This window comes from Canis lupus, chromosome 11 (genome assembly GCF_048164855.1).
Source record: "Canis lupus baileyi chromosome 11, mCanLup2.hap1, whole genome shotgun sequence".
NCBI lineage: Eukaryota > Metazoa > Chordata > Mammalia > Carnivora > Canidae > Canis > Canis lupus.
The window spans coordinates 18075181-18091180 of record NC_132848.1 but is presented as its reverse complement, the minus strand read 5'-3'; the positions used below and the strand labels follow the sequence as shown (position 1 = coordinate 18091180).

Below are 16000 nucleotides of genomic sequence, written 5' to 3'. Positions count from 1 at the left end.
TGGCAAGCAGTAAGACCAGTCACCAAGAGAAGTCTCATCATTAGTGAGTCTAAGAATTTTTAGATTTTTAGAAGTGCGAAAGTGTGCAAGTAGTGAAAAGCCTCACACTGAGGCCATATGCAGCGTTGAGGGAGCCGTTTTGGGAATACTTGAGAAGCGTCACTTAATTGCATGGTTCTGGCTCAGAAGAAGTACCAAGACCCTGGGAACGTAAGTACCATCAGAAACAAAGACTTTTAAGACTGTCTTACAAAAAAAAGATAATCGGTTTTAGTTTTGTTTTAAAAATTGGAAATGCAAATAAAGTGCATGGCACCAAGTAGTCTCAGTAAATGGTAGCGATTGTGCCAGTCTCTGCCATCAAGGACCAGGCATCTCCGTATTTGGCCTTCCCAGTTAGGCCCAGCGCATGCTTGACGGCCAAATACATATCATCAAACAAGTGGGTGGGTGGGTGACGTGAATGGCAGCCGGTTGCCGACGATTGCACGCTGCGACCGAACCCCGGAGTCCAAGACCCTGAGCTACACACAAGGACCCACAGGAGGCTGTAGGCAGCAGAGCTGGGCCTCCAGCCTCCCCATAGCGCTGGACTACAACTCCCAGCATGCAGCCGACCTCCGTGGTTGCCGTGCATCCTGGGAAGACAGTCCGCGGCTCTCCATTGGCCACGCAGGAGAAGCGCCGGTAGCTTGGGCACCGACGCAGGCCGCGGCGAACGCACGCACGGAGATTGCGCAGACCTCCTCGTCCGCGTTCTACGGAACTCATTTCGAGCCAACAGGTTTTTAGGCCTGAATAGCCGGTAGGATGTAAGAGCAGCCCCACTTCCGGGGAATAGCCGGTAGGATGTAAGAGCAGCCCCACTTCCGGTAGCGCCGGAAGCAGCTGGAACATGGCGGCCTCCTGCTTCCACGGGCTGGCGCCGGCGAACCGAGGACTGAGTTTCGTCCGCAGCTGCCGAAGCCGGAGAAGCGAGGTCAGTTCGAGTGAGAACCGAGGCTCGGGGCGTGACTGCTGCGTTGCCGCTGGCCGGGGACGTGGCGTCGGTTCTGTGCAGTCCGCCTGGGGGCCGGGGGATGGGGGGAGGCCGGGCCTGCGGACCGACGGCGCTGCGGGGCCGAGACGCCTGTGCAGGTGCGGACCGGCCCGAGGGTCGGGGGCGCGCCGGAGGCCTGTGCTGGTGGCCGAGGCTGGACGCCGTCGACGAAAGGGCGGGTGGGCGGCGGCTGCGGGGTGGCCCAGGTGAGCCGCCGACCTCAAGTGCTCTCGCCCTGGGCACTCAGGAGGTGTCCTGGGACCTCGAGCTCTCACTGTGCACCCTCAGGAGGGGTCCTCGGACCTCGAGCTCCATCTGGGCCCTCGGGAGGTATCCTGGGACCTCGAGCTCTCACTGTGCACCCTCAGGAGGTGTCCTGGGACCTCGAGCTCTCCCTCTGGGCCCTCAAGAGGTGTCCTGGGACCTCGAGCTCTCACTGTGCACCCTCAGGAGGTGTCCTGGGACCTCGAGCTCTCCCTCTGGGCCCTCAAGAGGTGTCCTGGGACCTCGAGCTCTCACTGTGCACCCTCAGGAGGTGTCCTGGGACCTCGAGCTCTCCCTCTGGGCTCTCGGGAGGTGTCCTGGGACCTCGAGCTCTCCCTCTGGGCCCTCAAGAGGTGTCCTGGGACCTCGAGCTCTCACTGTGCACCCTCAGGAGGTGTCCTGGGACCTCGAGCTCTCCCTCTGGGCCCTCGGGAGGTGTCCTGGGACCTCGAGCTCTCCCTCTGGGCCCTCGGGAGGTGTCCTGGGACCTCGAGCTCTCCCTCTGGGCCCTCAAGAGGTGTCCTGGGACCTCGAGCTCTCACTGTGCACCCTCAGGAGGTGTCCTGGGACCTCGAGCTCTCCCTCTGGGCCCTCGGGAGGTGTCCTGGGACCTCGAGCTCTCGCCCTGGGCCCTCGGGAGGTGTCCTGGGACCTCGAGCTCTCACTGTGCACCCTCAGGAGGTGTCCTGGGACCTGGAGCTCTCTCCCTCTGGGCCCTCAGGAGGTGTCCTGGGACCTCGAGCTCTCACTGTGCACCCTCAGGTGGTGTCCTGGGAGTAAGAACCTAGAGCTCTCCCTCTGGGCCCTCGGGAGGTGTCCTAGGACCTCGAGCTCTCACTGTGCACCCTCAGGAGGTGTCCTGGGACCTCAAGCTCTCCCTGTGCCCTTAGCGAGGTGTCCTAGAAGTCTGTAGTCACATAACAGATTCAGCGGAATGCAGGGTCTGAGGCGCCGAGAGTAAAGCCAGCAGCACATGGGAGATATGGCGGGACCGCACCCGAGTCCCGAGGAGCGCTCTCTACCTCTGCCCTTTCCTGTTCCCAGTCGTTCTGATCATTTTCTGTGCTCCACATAATCTTTACCCCGTGCCCGGAATGGTTTGATGTTGTCAGTGTTTGAATTTTTACGAATGCAAGAGGGTTCTGGATGTTCTGCTTGCTTCCGAGGCTTAACCTTATTTTTCTTACTGAGTCAAGGTGATCCGTGTAGCTGTCGTTTAATATTTTCCTTTGATACTGATGCTGTTTCCTTCCATGAATGTCCACTTATGTATATTTCCATTCTGCTGTTGGTGGACATTCGGGTTGTTCCCGCTGCCTGCCATTACCAGCAGCGCTCCTGTAAACGTCTCCGTGTGTATCTCCCGGTTTGCACGTTCCGGTTTCTCACATTATGCACATGGGACGGGCATCCCTGAATGAGGGTAGTGCAGGTAACGCTGGAGACGCTCCGGCGGCCGTGGGTGAGAGTTCTCCTTGCTCTGCAGCCGCGCCAGCGCCTGATGCTCTCTGCAGGTCGGATTTCTATCATTTTGGTAAGTGTGAAATGCTGTCTGGTTGGGGTTCTAATTTGAGCTTCCCTTATTACTAATGAGGCCACACCTTTTCACGTGTTTTGGAGGCTATTGGCACTTCTCTGTTGTGAAACTCCTGTGAAATTTTTTTTGCTAGGTTTTGGTTTTTTTAAAATTTGTAGCTATTTAAGTGTTTAAATTGAGTAGAGACTTGGTAAGATACATATTTTAAGTAATCACGGTGGTAGAACTTGAAGGTTTGGTGGGGTTTTTTTGTTGTTGTTGGTTTTTTTTTTTTTTTTTTTTTTTTTGGAAGTGATGTATGAAGCTTAGCTAATTCTCTGTGATTTGAACCAGAAATAATAAACTGGATGTGAGTGTGAGAAACAGAAGCAAGTTTACCATGGGGGATAACAAACCACAAAGGCCCTTTTCTCAGACTTGGTGTGCATAAGAATCTCCTAATGAGATTATAAGAACACAGATTCTTGGGGCTCATCCAAGAGATTCAAATTTGCTAGGTCTTAGTTGGAGCCCAAGAATTGTATTTGTGACTAACTCCTAATGTGTGCTGACACTGCAGGTCTATGGGTCATACCTTTGAGTAGTATTGAATTAAAGTATCGCTGTTAGATTTAAGAGATTCCTAAAATCCAGGACCAGGAGTGTTAATAAATGATGTTGGAGATCATTTATGCCCTTAAGAGACATTTCATTTTATTGAAAGGAGACTTAGGCTGAATTACCTTTGTGTCCCTTTAGACAGGTCACTAATCTTTTTGGACTGAATGTCTTTTATAAAATGGGAAAAATAATACCGATTCTTCCCACCTTTCACAGTTGTCATGAAGGTGTATACAGAAATAAGGCATATGAAAACTCTTTGGAAAGTCTAAAACCATATACCAGTGACGGTAACTGAAAGTTTACACCAGAATATCAGCTTTTAAGTTTGTGTTTGTGCAAACACACAAACACAAATATATATGCCTGTGCATATACACACCATGCTGCAGTTCAGGAAAATCTAAAAGGTTATTTATATTGAAAATAGTCATGGGGATCCCTGGGTGGCGCAGCGGTTTGGCGCCTGCCTTTGGCCCAGGGCGCGATCCTGGAGACCCGGGATTGAATCCCACATCAGGCTCCCGGTGCATGGAGCCTGCTTCTCCCTCTGCCTGTGTCTCTGCGCCTCTCTCTCTCTCTCTCTCTCTCTCTGTGACTATCATAAATAAATTAAAAAAAAAAAAAAGATAAAATAGTCATGTAAACAAAGCAGTATTTGGATCTTTAAGTTAGTGTAGTACAATATAAGTTTTTTTAGTATCCTACTATCAGGCATATGCGAATTACTGTAGACCCGAGGAGCATCCCTGCCCTTAAGGAACTTTGTCTCATGAGGCTGAAGTATAGACAGTTAATTTTAATACAGTATGTTGATAAATAATGATGGAGTCATGTTCTTTGTTGAATAATCTAAAGAGTATGAGAATAGGAACTACAAGGAGTATTGGGAAACATGTAAATATATGCATATAAGCATTTTTAAAAGTGTCCAAGAGAAGGGTAAAATCTTACGTGTAAGTTTCTTCTCCTCTTTAGATGAATCAGAACTCCTCACTGTACCTGATGGAAGGAACCGGCGTTTTCTAAAAAGGACAATCCCAGAGGCCTCTTGGAGGAGAGCAGTTTTGCAACTTTGTTCCCAAAATCTAGAGAGGCTTACTTGAAAGAGTGCTGGCCTTTGGTACAGAAGAGCCTTGAATGAACATGTATGCACATTTTATATATTTCTTTGAGGTTTTGCTCCTTACACCTTTACTTTTAAATAAGTATATATGCTGGTGGATTTTTTTTTAAAAGGTACTAGCATAAATGGTTAATGTGGTGCCTTTGTTTTTTGCCTTTTTTTTTTTTTAAGAAATACCGTTAGAGAGAGTAAGTGCGAGTGTGTGTGCCTATGTGCATGTGCGAGTAGAGGTTGGGGAGAGGGTAAGAGAATCCCACGTGGACTCTGATGAACACAGAGCTCGACATGACGTTCAGTCTCATGGTCCTGAAATCATGACCTGAGCAGAAATCAAGGGTCGGTCGGATGCTTAACTGACTGAGCCACCCAGGTGCCCCTGGTTCCTTTGGTATTTTAAACAGCCTAGGTATAAGCTTTATTCTTATAATCCACTTGTTTTTTATTTTGTGAGTAATAGATTACTTTGATAAATTCACTTACCTTTAGAACTTTAGGGATCTCATGGATTTTCTGTGAACTCCAAGTTTCAGGATGCCTGTTCTATACTGTGATATTTGCCATGTTTCTGTGTAGTTTGAGTTGAGGCCCGTTCCTGGATGGTTTCTTAACTTTCATTTTAAATGGAAGAGGGGGGTGTGGCCAACTTGCCCTATATGTAGCTGCTGCCGTTTCCCTAGAGCAGTATATTTGTTTTTGTTTTTCAAACTATGGATTGGAAAACCCATTAGTGGAGCAAGAAATCCCATTTAGTGGATATAATGTGCCTTTAAAAAAAGGAATGCATCCAAAAAAAGAAATTAAAAAAATAACGTATCACATATGGTAAGGATAAGTTTCATTTTATGAAGCTTTGGGTTCATTTATATATGTGTACATGAACACATGTGCACACACTAGGTTGTGATATAAAATGTATTTCTCATCTAGGTGACTGCTCTGGAGCTGTTTGTGCCCGTTAGGTATTAGGGTGGTTCAGCAAACTGCAAGCTATTTTACAGCTACCTCTGAGATTAGACTTGTGAACTTATAGAGACCAAACCTTATGTTGAACTGTTCATCACTCACTACACTGAAATATTATTCACAACATACTGTCAGTCAGAAAATGACATTTTAATTTGCTTTGTTGAAATCTGGTTCTCCTATTAAGAGTTAATGCATAATTTTCCATTTATTGCTTCTTTCTGAACCTGTGAGAATTTGTTTTCGCTTTGTATTTAGCTAATACAAACCAGCTAGAAAAAAGTTTGAAGGGAAAGTCTATTCATAACCCAAAGGAGCAGATGGCAGATCAGAGCCGAGTCCAGGATAGAGGAGCTATATGTAGCTTTAGATTTTCACCCTAGGTCTTAAGTATGACCTCATTTGCATTGATAACATATTTTTTAAACTAGAAATAATCTTTATCCCAATAAGTGCAAAGTTCTAAAGCCAAGTAAGTACAAATGGTTTCAGTTGCCTGAATTTTTTATTTTCTTTGAAATATGAAAGTAATCAAGTGTTCATTATTTATATCAACTACTCAGCTTCTTCAAGGGGGGAATTGATAGAATTAGAGAGAGCTTAATTTACAGTAATTAATAGTTTGATTAGGATAGGCTGTCTATAATTACCTAAAACTGAATTGATTTTTAGACAGTTGTGTATTTGCTCTTTGCTTTTTGCAGCACATTAATGCAATCCTGGACCTGATCGAGGGCAATATGACTGTACGACAAAGAAGACTTTTGATCCATATATCATCATTAGGGCCAGAGACCTAATTAAAACTTTTAGCAAGAAGTGTATCATTTGAACAGGTAAATTTAGAATTACAAAAACTTTGCTTTATTTGCATCAACATTAGAGATAACATATAACACTGCATCCCTCCATCTTAGAGTTTTCATTTTTCTGCTTAGATTTCATTAGCCTAGGCCTTGAAAACAAATGTGTTTGTAAAGAATATTTTCTTCATGTTTCCAAAGGCAGTACGAATTCTTTTTTTTTTTTTTAATTTTTTTAATTTTATTTATTTATGATAGTCACACAGAGAGAGAGAGAGAGAGGCAGAGATACAGGCAGAGGGAGAAGCAGGCTCCACGCACCGGGAGCCCGACGTGTGGGACTCGATCCGGGATCTCCAGGATCACGCCCTGGGCCAAAGGCAGGCGCCAAACCACTGCGCCACCCAGGGATCCCGGCAGTAAGAATTCTTGAGGATAATGTTGCGTTGTGACATAATTAAAATAGGTTGTTTAGTAAGAAATAAAGATTTGTGAAAAAGAGGGATCCCTGGGTGGCGCAGCGGTTTAGCGCCTGCCTTTGGCCCAGGGCGCGATCCTGGAGACCCGGGATCGAATCCCACGTCGGGCTCCTGGTGCATGGAGCCTGCTTCTCCCTCTGCCTGTGTCTCTGCCTCTCTCTCTCTCTCTCTCTCTGTGTGACTATCATAAATAAATAAAAATTAAAAAAAAAAAAAGCTAAAAAAAAAGAAAAAGATTTGTGAAAAGAAGACAATGTCTCATAGGTCCCAAAGGATCTATGTTAAAGGTACTTTTTTTATCAGTGGAAAACTTAAGAGTCTTCCTGTGTCATTAGTTTTTCATTGTACTGAATTTCTTTTTTTTTTTTTTTTTTTTTTCATTGTACTGAATTTCAACTTTTCTTTTGGTAAAGGCTTTGGAACTCAAACTGTTATATTATGGTTCAGGGAAACATGGTTTCAGTCAGTGGACCTTTTAGTGGCTTAAAAGAGATGAGAACTATTTGCTATCTTCAGTCAGTTTTTAGTATAGAACAAATTAAATAATTCAGTTATAATAGTTCTTTGGATAATACACTGTTTTTCAATTTCTTTCTTTCTTTCTTTTCTTTTCATTCTTTCTTCTTTCTTTCTTTCTTTCTTTCTTTCTTTCTTTCTTTCTTTCTTTCTTTCTTTCTTTCTTTTTAAAATAATGTACTTTGTTTGATTTCCCATTGGTGAATACTTTGTGCTTCATGTTATTTGAGGGAATCATCATCACTCCTAGATCCTAACATAATATGGTCAACCTTTGGGAACTAAGGAAGTATCCATTCCTGAATTAGAAGGTCTGGGCATCATTTCTCTTTCCACTGCAAGTTTTAAATGGGTATTTAAGATTTTAGTCTGTAGCATATACAGGAAAGATGTAGTTACATGTGCTCAAGTAATTAGAGAATTGAATGGTGATACTGTTATTTGCAGTAACCTATATAAACCAGTAGAGGTCAGATTCTGAAAACTTCTTTCCTTTAAAATACATTTTTTTGGTTTGAAGTTTAGTGTAATCTTTAATGGATTGACAATTTTTTTTTTAACTTGTGAAGTTTAATGTTATGAGAGAATCAGTGGAGCAGTTACTGTGTCTATTAACTCCTTTTGTTGTCTGGATCTGGCTGTGAGGTCTTGTTCCCTTTCCAGGACCTAGAATACAATAGTTCTGTTGGATCTTATAGTTATTGGTCCTTTTCTCATGTGGAAATAAAAACTCAAATATATTGAATACCCTATAGTTTGTGAAGTCTGCATATATCATCTTACTTAATTTTTGCAGCAGAGCCTTGAGGTAGTTTTTTTTTTTTTTTTTTTTTTTCCGTACTACAAACGAGAAAGCAGGAAAAGGACAGTTAGGTGATTTTCCCTTATGAAGTGGCATTCCCATTATTGAGCCTAAATTTTTCTGACTAAATCTAGCTACCTGATCCCTAAATTCCACAGTTCCAAAATGTTATTGTATTAGTTCTATATGTTACATTTTAGCAGTAACGTTGAGAAAATTCATTGCTTCCAAGAGAAGTTGACTACTAGGAAACATCTATGAGTCACTCAGAGCAGTTGAAGGCCTACTGTATTCAATTTGGAAGTCATTGCCCAGTTCATAGGATATGTTGCAGTGTATTAATCCCCTTCCACTTAGTTCATTAAAATCTTTCTAAGTATCTAATTAATTTTTCTTTGCAAATTTCAGGTTAAAAAAGTAGTCCTAGATACTATGAAGAATACTCATCCAATGTGTAACGTTAAAGTGAGTTAATTATATGTTACTATAACAGTGATTGTCAGACTTCTTTCAGGTGTAGAAACTTTTCTTGAAATTAAATCTTTTATGGAAGCCTAATGCACAAAACAGATAAAGCAGAATTATTCAGGGTAGAGGTAGAGTTCTGCACGCCCAACTACCTTAGTCCTGAGGAGTTATATCCGTAGAGGCTTAGGTCTCTGCTGTGCGGTAACGTATGGCATAGTTCTGATACAAAGGATATAAGCTTCATGGAATGGGTCATCGATGATCTCAATCAAGTTTTCTTGGATTATGGGCCCATTACTATATTTAAAGATGTGACTGTTTGGAATTCTGCTTTTTTCTATTAGTGGAGTTTGGAATATGTCAGATTATATTAAGACTTTTTGTTTTAAGTTCTCAAATTATAAACTCTGAGAGATCTGTTATATCCCTGTGTGCACAGCATTCGTGATTATACCTGGGAATGTAACCATGCTGTAATGAACTATTTTATGAGGAGTATTTTTGAAGCAATCCACTTAAATTTGATGAAGTTATGAAGTCACTGTTAGATTGGGGTGAAAGAACAAATTAAAGATAAAGAGAGCTAGTCTTGTATCTGATGCCTGATTGGCATCCTTTGATGTTCCAATGTGTGCAGAATTCAAATGGAGTGGGAGAAATGTGAGAATATTGCTTTTGTCTGATCAAGAGAAAGTTTACTTTTTTCTTTCCCTGTGATAATTAAAGTGCTACCCAAAACTTCCAGTTTTTAGGGAACATTGCTAATTAAGAACTCTCCCTGCTCCAAATAATTTGTATTTTAAAGATTTTTTGTTTTTTAGAGATTTTATTTATTTATTTGAGAGAGCAAGAACAAGTGATGCGTAGGGGCAGAGGGAGAGAGTGAAAAAGAAGCAGACTCCCTGGAAGCCTGATGCGGGGCTGCATCCCAGACTTGGAGATTATGACCCTGAGACACCAAGGCTCCCCAAATTTTAAGAGTTTTAATGAACTAATGATTGAAAAGCTTAGTCTCATCTCAATTCTGATCTCTATTTTAATAGTTCTGCATTTTTATTATTTATTTATTTATTTATTTATTTATTTATTTATTTATTGAGAGAGAGAGAGAGAGATCAGGGGGAGGCGGAAAGGGAAAAGCAGACTTCCTGGTCCTGGTGAACGGGCAGCCTGATGCAGGGCTCAATCCCAGAACTTTGAGATTATGACCTGAGCCGAAGGCAGACGCTTAACCAACTGAGCCACCAGGCGCCCCAATAATTCTGCATTTCTTAATCTAAATTTCTAATTGTTTTCTGATGCTTGATTTGATACTACTTTTTTTTTTATGGAATCTTTTGCTCCTACTGAGGAGATTAAGAACTACTCATTTTAATTGTATTATTTAATATTTATAATGTCTTAGTTTGACAGATGTGTTGCTTATTAAAATTAAAAATTCCAGGGGATGCCTGGGTGGCTCAGCAGTTTAGTGCCAGCCATCAGTCCAGGGCGTGATCCTGGAGACCCGGAATCAAGTCCCACATTCGGCTCCCTGCATGGAGCCTACTTCCCCCTCTGCCTATATCTCTGCCTTCCTCTCTCTGTGTCTCTCATGAATAAATAAATGAATAAAATCTTTTTTAAAAAATTAATTTTTTAAAAGATTAATTTTTTAAAAAAATATTAATTCCTACTTTGTTTATGTATCGCCACGACTAAAGACCTTAATGATTAAACAAGAGTTGGCAAAAGATTCTGAATTAAGATCACAAAGTTGGGAAGGATTCTTGCCACAGTTCGAGCACAAAATGTGAATAAACACAAGGAACCAAAGAAAAAAACTTAAGAAAAAATACACACCATTCTCACCACCTAGATACTATGAAGAATACTCATCCAATGTGTAATGTTAAAGTGAGTTAATTATATGTTACTGTAACAGTGATTGTCAGACTTCTTTCAGGTGCAGAAACTTTTCTTTAGAAAGTCAGGTCAGTATTAAGTGTTGAATTTCTTTACATGAGGGGGATACTATTTTAACCTATTTCGTTAGAAAGTTTATGGAGAGTTAGGTAGACTGTGTATTTGTGTGTGTGTGTGTGTGTGTGTACACGTAGGGGGCAGGGTATAAGAAACTAAAGGTAAGTGTAAATCGGCTAAGTATGTGAATGTGGGGAGTAGAGGCTTCACAGTAAGAATGTAAACTATATCTAGGTGGTTGCTGTCCGTTGTGCCCCTGTGGCCACGATAAAGATTCCATGGATTAAAAGAAAAACACACAATTTAACCCTTAATGCTCTCACTTTGCTTTAGCATCAGTCCTAAGACCATGTGCTATATGACTGCTCCAGTTTTTTGGGGGGTTTTGGGTTTTCTTTTTTTAAAGATTTTATTTATTCATGAGACACACAGAGAGAAAGAGAGGCAGAGACACAGGCAGAGGGAGAAGCAGGCTCCATGCAGGGAGCCCGATGCGGGACTTGATCCCAGGTCTCCAGGATCAGGCCCCCGGCTGAAGGCGGCACTAAACCGCTGAGCCACCCGGGCTGCCCAGACTGCTCCAGTTTTGAAATCCTAAATTCTAACATCTGTACCCTTTTGTTAAAATAGAAGTTATGAATGCCTCTCATTTTATTACTTGTTTTCTGGCTTCACTTTTTGCCCCAAATTTCCTTTTCTCTCTTGCTTATCACTCTTCTTTTATGCTGCTTTTTCCTTCTATCACATCTGTCCAGCAAAACTCTCAAACTTGGTCAGTCCTAAAATTTGACTTCTTTCCCAAAATGTGGCTGCTAAACATAGCTGGAGAAAGTCTTATTTTTGGACTATATCCACTATAATTTTGCGTTTCCAGGCTCAGATCCTCACTGTTGTCTGGTAGTTCTCTGTCCTCTTAATTCTTGAAGCACCTTCCCACCTTTAGCAGATGACATTACATTTTATTTTATGGCAATATTTAAGACCCTCAAGTGAGAACTCTTTCAACTTCCCTTTTCTCTCACCTATAATTTTTTTCCATCTGCACCAAACCTTTCTTCACCTGTTCTTTGAATTCTGTCTTCATCTGTCTCCTGAAGGATCTTACTTCATGATTCCCTACCTTGGCTGTATCTTAAAGTCTTTCCTTTCTACTAGATCATGGTGATAAAACAACAGAAATGTTGGATCAAGAGGTCTATTCTGGAAAGGGAAGCAAAGAAAGGAACTGTTAGTTGGGGGAAGGTACAGTGATCTTACTACTCAACTGTGCTTCCATAACACTTGCCATACTTCTTATGGGCCTGTCCTGTGGTTAGTAATTGTCTTATCTTTCTCTCCTATGACTAAGCTTCTAAAAACAGTAATGTCCCAGTTGACTTCTTCTGCCACTTACTTGCTTCATGACTGGCAATTTATTTAACCTGCCTCAATTTCCCTGTACATAAAATGAGGATAATAAAAATATCTAGTTCAAAGGATTGTAAATAAGGATTAAATGATTAGTAATTGTGTAAAGAGGTTAGTAATTATTAAGAGTTTAAAATGTTGCCTTAAGATTTAATCTGTGTAAATTTGAGATAAATCAATTATATATTGAATGAATAAGCTGTGCTTTCTCTAATTAGTATTGAATTAGTCCCCAAACCCTAACAATTCTAGCTCTTCATTTTGCATGCCATTACTTTATTCCAAGTGTTTTTCTCTTCTTTCTTCTGTACCTTTTTTTTTTTTTTTTTTTTTTTTGATTTTATTTGTTCATGAGAGAGACAGAGAAAAAGACACAGGCAGAGGGAGAAGCAGGCCCCATGCAGGGAACCCGATGTGGGACTCAATCCCGGGACTCCAGGATCATGCCCTGGGCCGAAGGCAGGTGCTAAACTGCTGAGCCACGCAGGGATCCCATCTTCTGTACCTTCTATAGGCTGCTTTGGTCTCTTTATTTCTCTCAGAAGCCTGCAGTCATTTCTAAATCATAGCCCACCCTCTCCACCTGGCATTCATGTTTCTTCAAGCGTACCTCATATTATCTTTCCAGTTTCCTCACATCTTCCTGAATCACTGATGTTCCATCCCATCTAAAACAGCCTGCTGTATATTTCATGAACACATCACCTCTTTCCTACCTCTGTGCTTTTTGTGTGTATTCCCTTCAGCTTAGAGAGCACATCTTTTTTTCTGTCACTGCCTTTATAAACTAATCATAGATTTTTGACCTTACTATCTCTATCCCAAGGGCATTATGCCTTTTTTAGGAAATGACTTCCCATCTACCTTATTTCTGATATAATTGTAAATACTGATTTCAACAGATTGATAAAGAATTGGCTAGTGGTGAATATTTTCTGAAGGCAAGTCAAAATAGAAGTGTCAGAAAATGGAAGCCACAAAGGTAAGACTCTTATCTAGTTCACAACATTGATAGTATAGTTCATAGAAACTTGAATTCCTACCTAACGGTAAATCGTTCTTATAATAATGCAGGCTAAACAAGCAGAAGCTCTCAGTAAGAGACAAGAGGAAAGAAACAAAGCTTTTATTCCACCTAAAGAGAAACCAGTGGTGAAACCAAAGGAAGGTAAATGCTTATTTTCCGATTATTGGCATGATGTTGAAGTCTGTAATCTAAAAAGTAAACCAGTAGTGAATTTGTCCAAATCTCTTTATGAGTGTTAACTAAAGAAATAACCATTATCTTTCATCAGTTCTCTTGACATTTCATTAATCACTAATCCTAGAGATGAGATCACTGAGGTGTTTTATTAGCAGTTAATGCCTATTTAAGAGTATCCTGGGTTGACAGTCCTCTCCTGACCTCTGATTGTGCTGGACAAGGACTCGTTGTGAATCTATAAATTAGAGCAGTGAATCCTCTGTAGACGTAAAAATAACTAACGCATCAAGCTCCCCAAGCTCTGTTATCATGCCTCTTAGAGCTTATCAGAAGTTACGCTTTTCTTCTCTTTATTTACGTGATTTGTGGCTTAAAGTTCCATTCCTATATTGTTACGGATTTCTGATGACCTTGGGCTAAAGGACACCATCAAAATAGCAGGAAGGTCTTAGGGGCTATTATTAAAAAGACACCCAGAGTGGGCGCCTGAATGGCTCAGTCAGTTAAGCATCAGACTCTTGGTTGTGACTCCGGTCATGAGCTCAGGGTCCTGGGATGGAGCCCCGGGCCTCAGGCTCTGTGCTCAGTGGGGAGTCTGCTGAAGGATTTTCTCTATCTGCCCCTCCCTCAAGACTCAAAACAATTTTGTGTCTTTTCTTCTCCATTCCTAGCTGTTTTTGATCCATCCTTTCCTCTTCTACATTTTCCTTCCCACTAGTAACACTTGTACTCTTTCTGAAGTAATTTTCCAGAGTAGCCAGTGCACAGTGAGGGGAGAAAAGTCACTGGCATCATTGTAGCTGACCCATTGGTCAAAACCGGACCTACCAGTACTATTTTAGTATGTATATTAATTATATCAGCAATTTAATACTGTATTCTATGTAGATCATTGGTTATGTAAAGTTACAAGTGTCATAAACATTATAATTTACAGTTTGTTCAGCCTGTGAGTTTTACCCTAAAGATTGTTCAGTAGCCATTTTAATCTGTGTTTATAATGATTAGAGATGTAGCTATTTCATGATAGTGAAGGTTTCAAGTCTGATAATGTTTTATTTTGTGATTCTTCTGTGTTCTGAATACTGTTCTTTAAATGGTGAGAAAAAGCTACTTTTTTTTCGTCTCTCTGTTGTTCAGGTTTTTGGCATTGAGTCCATGGTTTGGGTTCTGTTAGGAGGATCTCCAGATATTCTCAGATTATTTTTTAAAGATTTATTCCTGGGCAGCCCTGGTGGCACAGCGGTTTAGCGCTGCCTGCACCCCGGGGTGTGATCCTGGAGACCCAGGATCGAGTCCCACATCGGGCTTCCTGCATGGAGCCTGCTTCTCCCTCTGCCTGTGTCTCTGCCTCTCTCTCGCTCTCTCTGAATGAATAAATAAATAAATCTTAAAAAAAAAAAAAAAAAGATTTATTCCTTAGAGAGCATGAACAGGGGGAGGGGCATAGGGACAACGACAAGCAGACTCCCTGCAAGGCAGGGACCCAGACTGGAGGCTCAATCCCAAGACCCTGAAATCATGACCCAAGCTGAAGGCAGATGCCTAACTGACTGAGCCACCCAGGCACCCCTATTTTTAAGTTTTTATGTGTGGTAATAGATGAAGTAGATTTTGATGTAAATCTTCATTATTAATAAAAATCATGGAAGCTAGAAGGGCTAAATATTAATATTCTTCATGAAGTGTAAGTCTATGTTATTTTAATGTGCAGAATGGAAAATTGGTATATTAATGAGTACTCTCTAAAGTTCTAAAAATGTGGGAAAGAATATAAGTAAAAATAATCTTAGTGCACTTTAAGGAAAATAAGTGCAGCTTTGATATTGTTGAATTCAGTAATTGAAAAGGTAATCTATAATGCCATTTGCATGAGTACTTTTATTAATGTGCCATTTGGATGTGTATTTCTATTAATGTATTTTTAAAGTACTTTATAATTTGTTTTGTCTAAAATGTCTAACTTTCCTTTAGGCAGGTGTTTTATATTTAACAACATGACCTTTCACCTATTACAGTACTTTGAAATTATTGTACCAAATATATATTCTTTGTTTTATTTGGTAAAATCTAAAGGATTACATGTATCATTTTTATTTTGTCTAGCTTCTACTGAAAATAAAATTGATGTGGCTGCCATCAAGGAAAAGGTTAAGAAAGCAAAGAATAAGAAACTGGGAGCTCTTTCAGGTGAAGAAGTTAAGCTTAAAATGGAAGCAGATGAAAAAAGAAAGAAGAAAAAGTAGCATTAAAAAAAGTCCCTAAATGAGAACTCATGAAGCTATATCCTTTTGTAAAGTATTTTGAAATACTGGGGCGTCAACAGCCTATGTGATAAGGAATACTCTGATTACATTTTCTGAGTTTGTGTCATTCTTCAAAATAGTGTTTATATAAACAACTGTTCTTTATAAATAAGAATTATTGTATTCCCTGTGTGTTTTTTGAAAAATGTAAGGCTAAGTGGTGTATACATCTTTGTATACATTGCACCTTATCTGTTTTGGCATGTTTTGCCTAAGCATGATTTTAGGTGTAATTTTTAGGTAGTTTATGTAAAGATTTTTGGAATGTGGTTATTGTAATTGTCCATCAGTTCCAGTGTTTGATGCCACTGGTTAGTCTTTAAATAAAATCATGTCCCATCATTTGGATTTCAGCAAAATAAATACAGATTTTACAGTGTTCTCTTTAATTAAAATGAGTAAACATTTAGGCTTCTTTTTATGATCTTATTTTATGTTTAAGATTAAACAACCCACAAGCAAAAAAAGCACCTCTTAAATCCATTAATTACTATTATGAGTCTACGAAAGTGGTAAACCAAAGA

The 16000-nt window shown here is 40.7% G+C and overlaps 1 protein-coding gene across 1 annotated transcript; it reads left to right on the top strand.

The window, feature by feature from the left end:
* The first annotated feature begins 720 nt into the window (after positions 1-720).
* On the top strand, positions 721-15871 carry KRR1 (KRR1 small subunit processome component homolog). Its single transcript, XM_072843322.1, is given in 9 exon segments — positions 721-979; positions 4419-4588; positions 6234-6365; positions 7225-7303; positions 8538-8594; positions 12869-12919; positions 12922-12948; positions 13041-13134; positions 15277-15871. Coding segments are annotated over 6 exon segments (423 nt in total). The 5' UTR covers positions 721-979; positions 4419-4588; positions 6234-6365; positions 7225-7249; the 3' UTR covers positions 15417-15871.
* Positions 15872-16000: the final 129 nt, after the last annotated feature.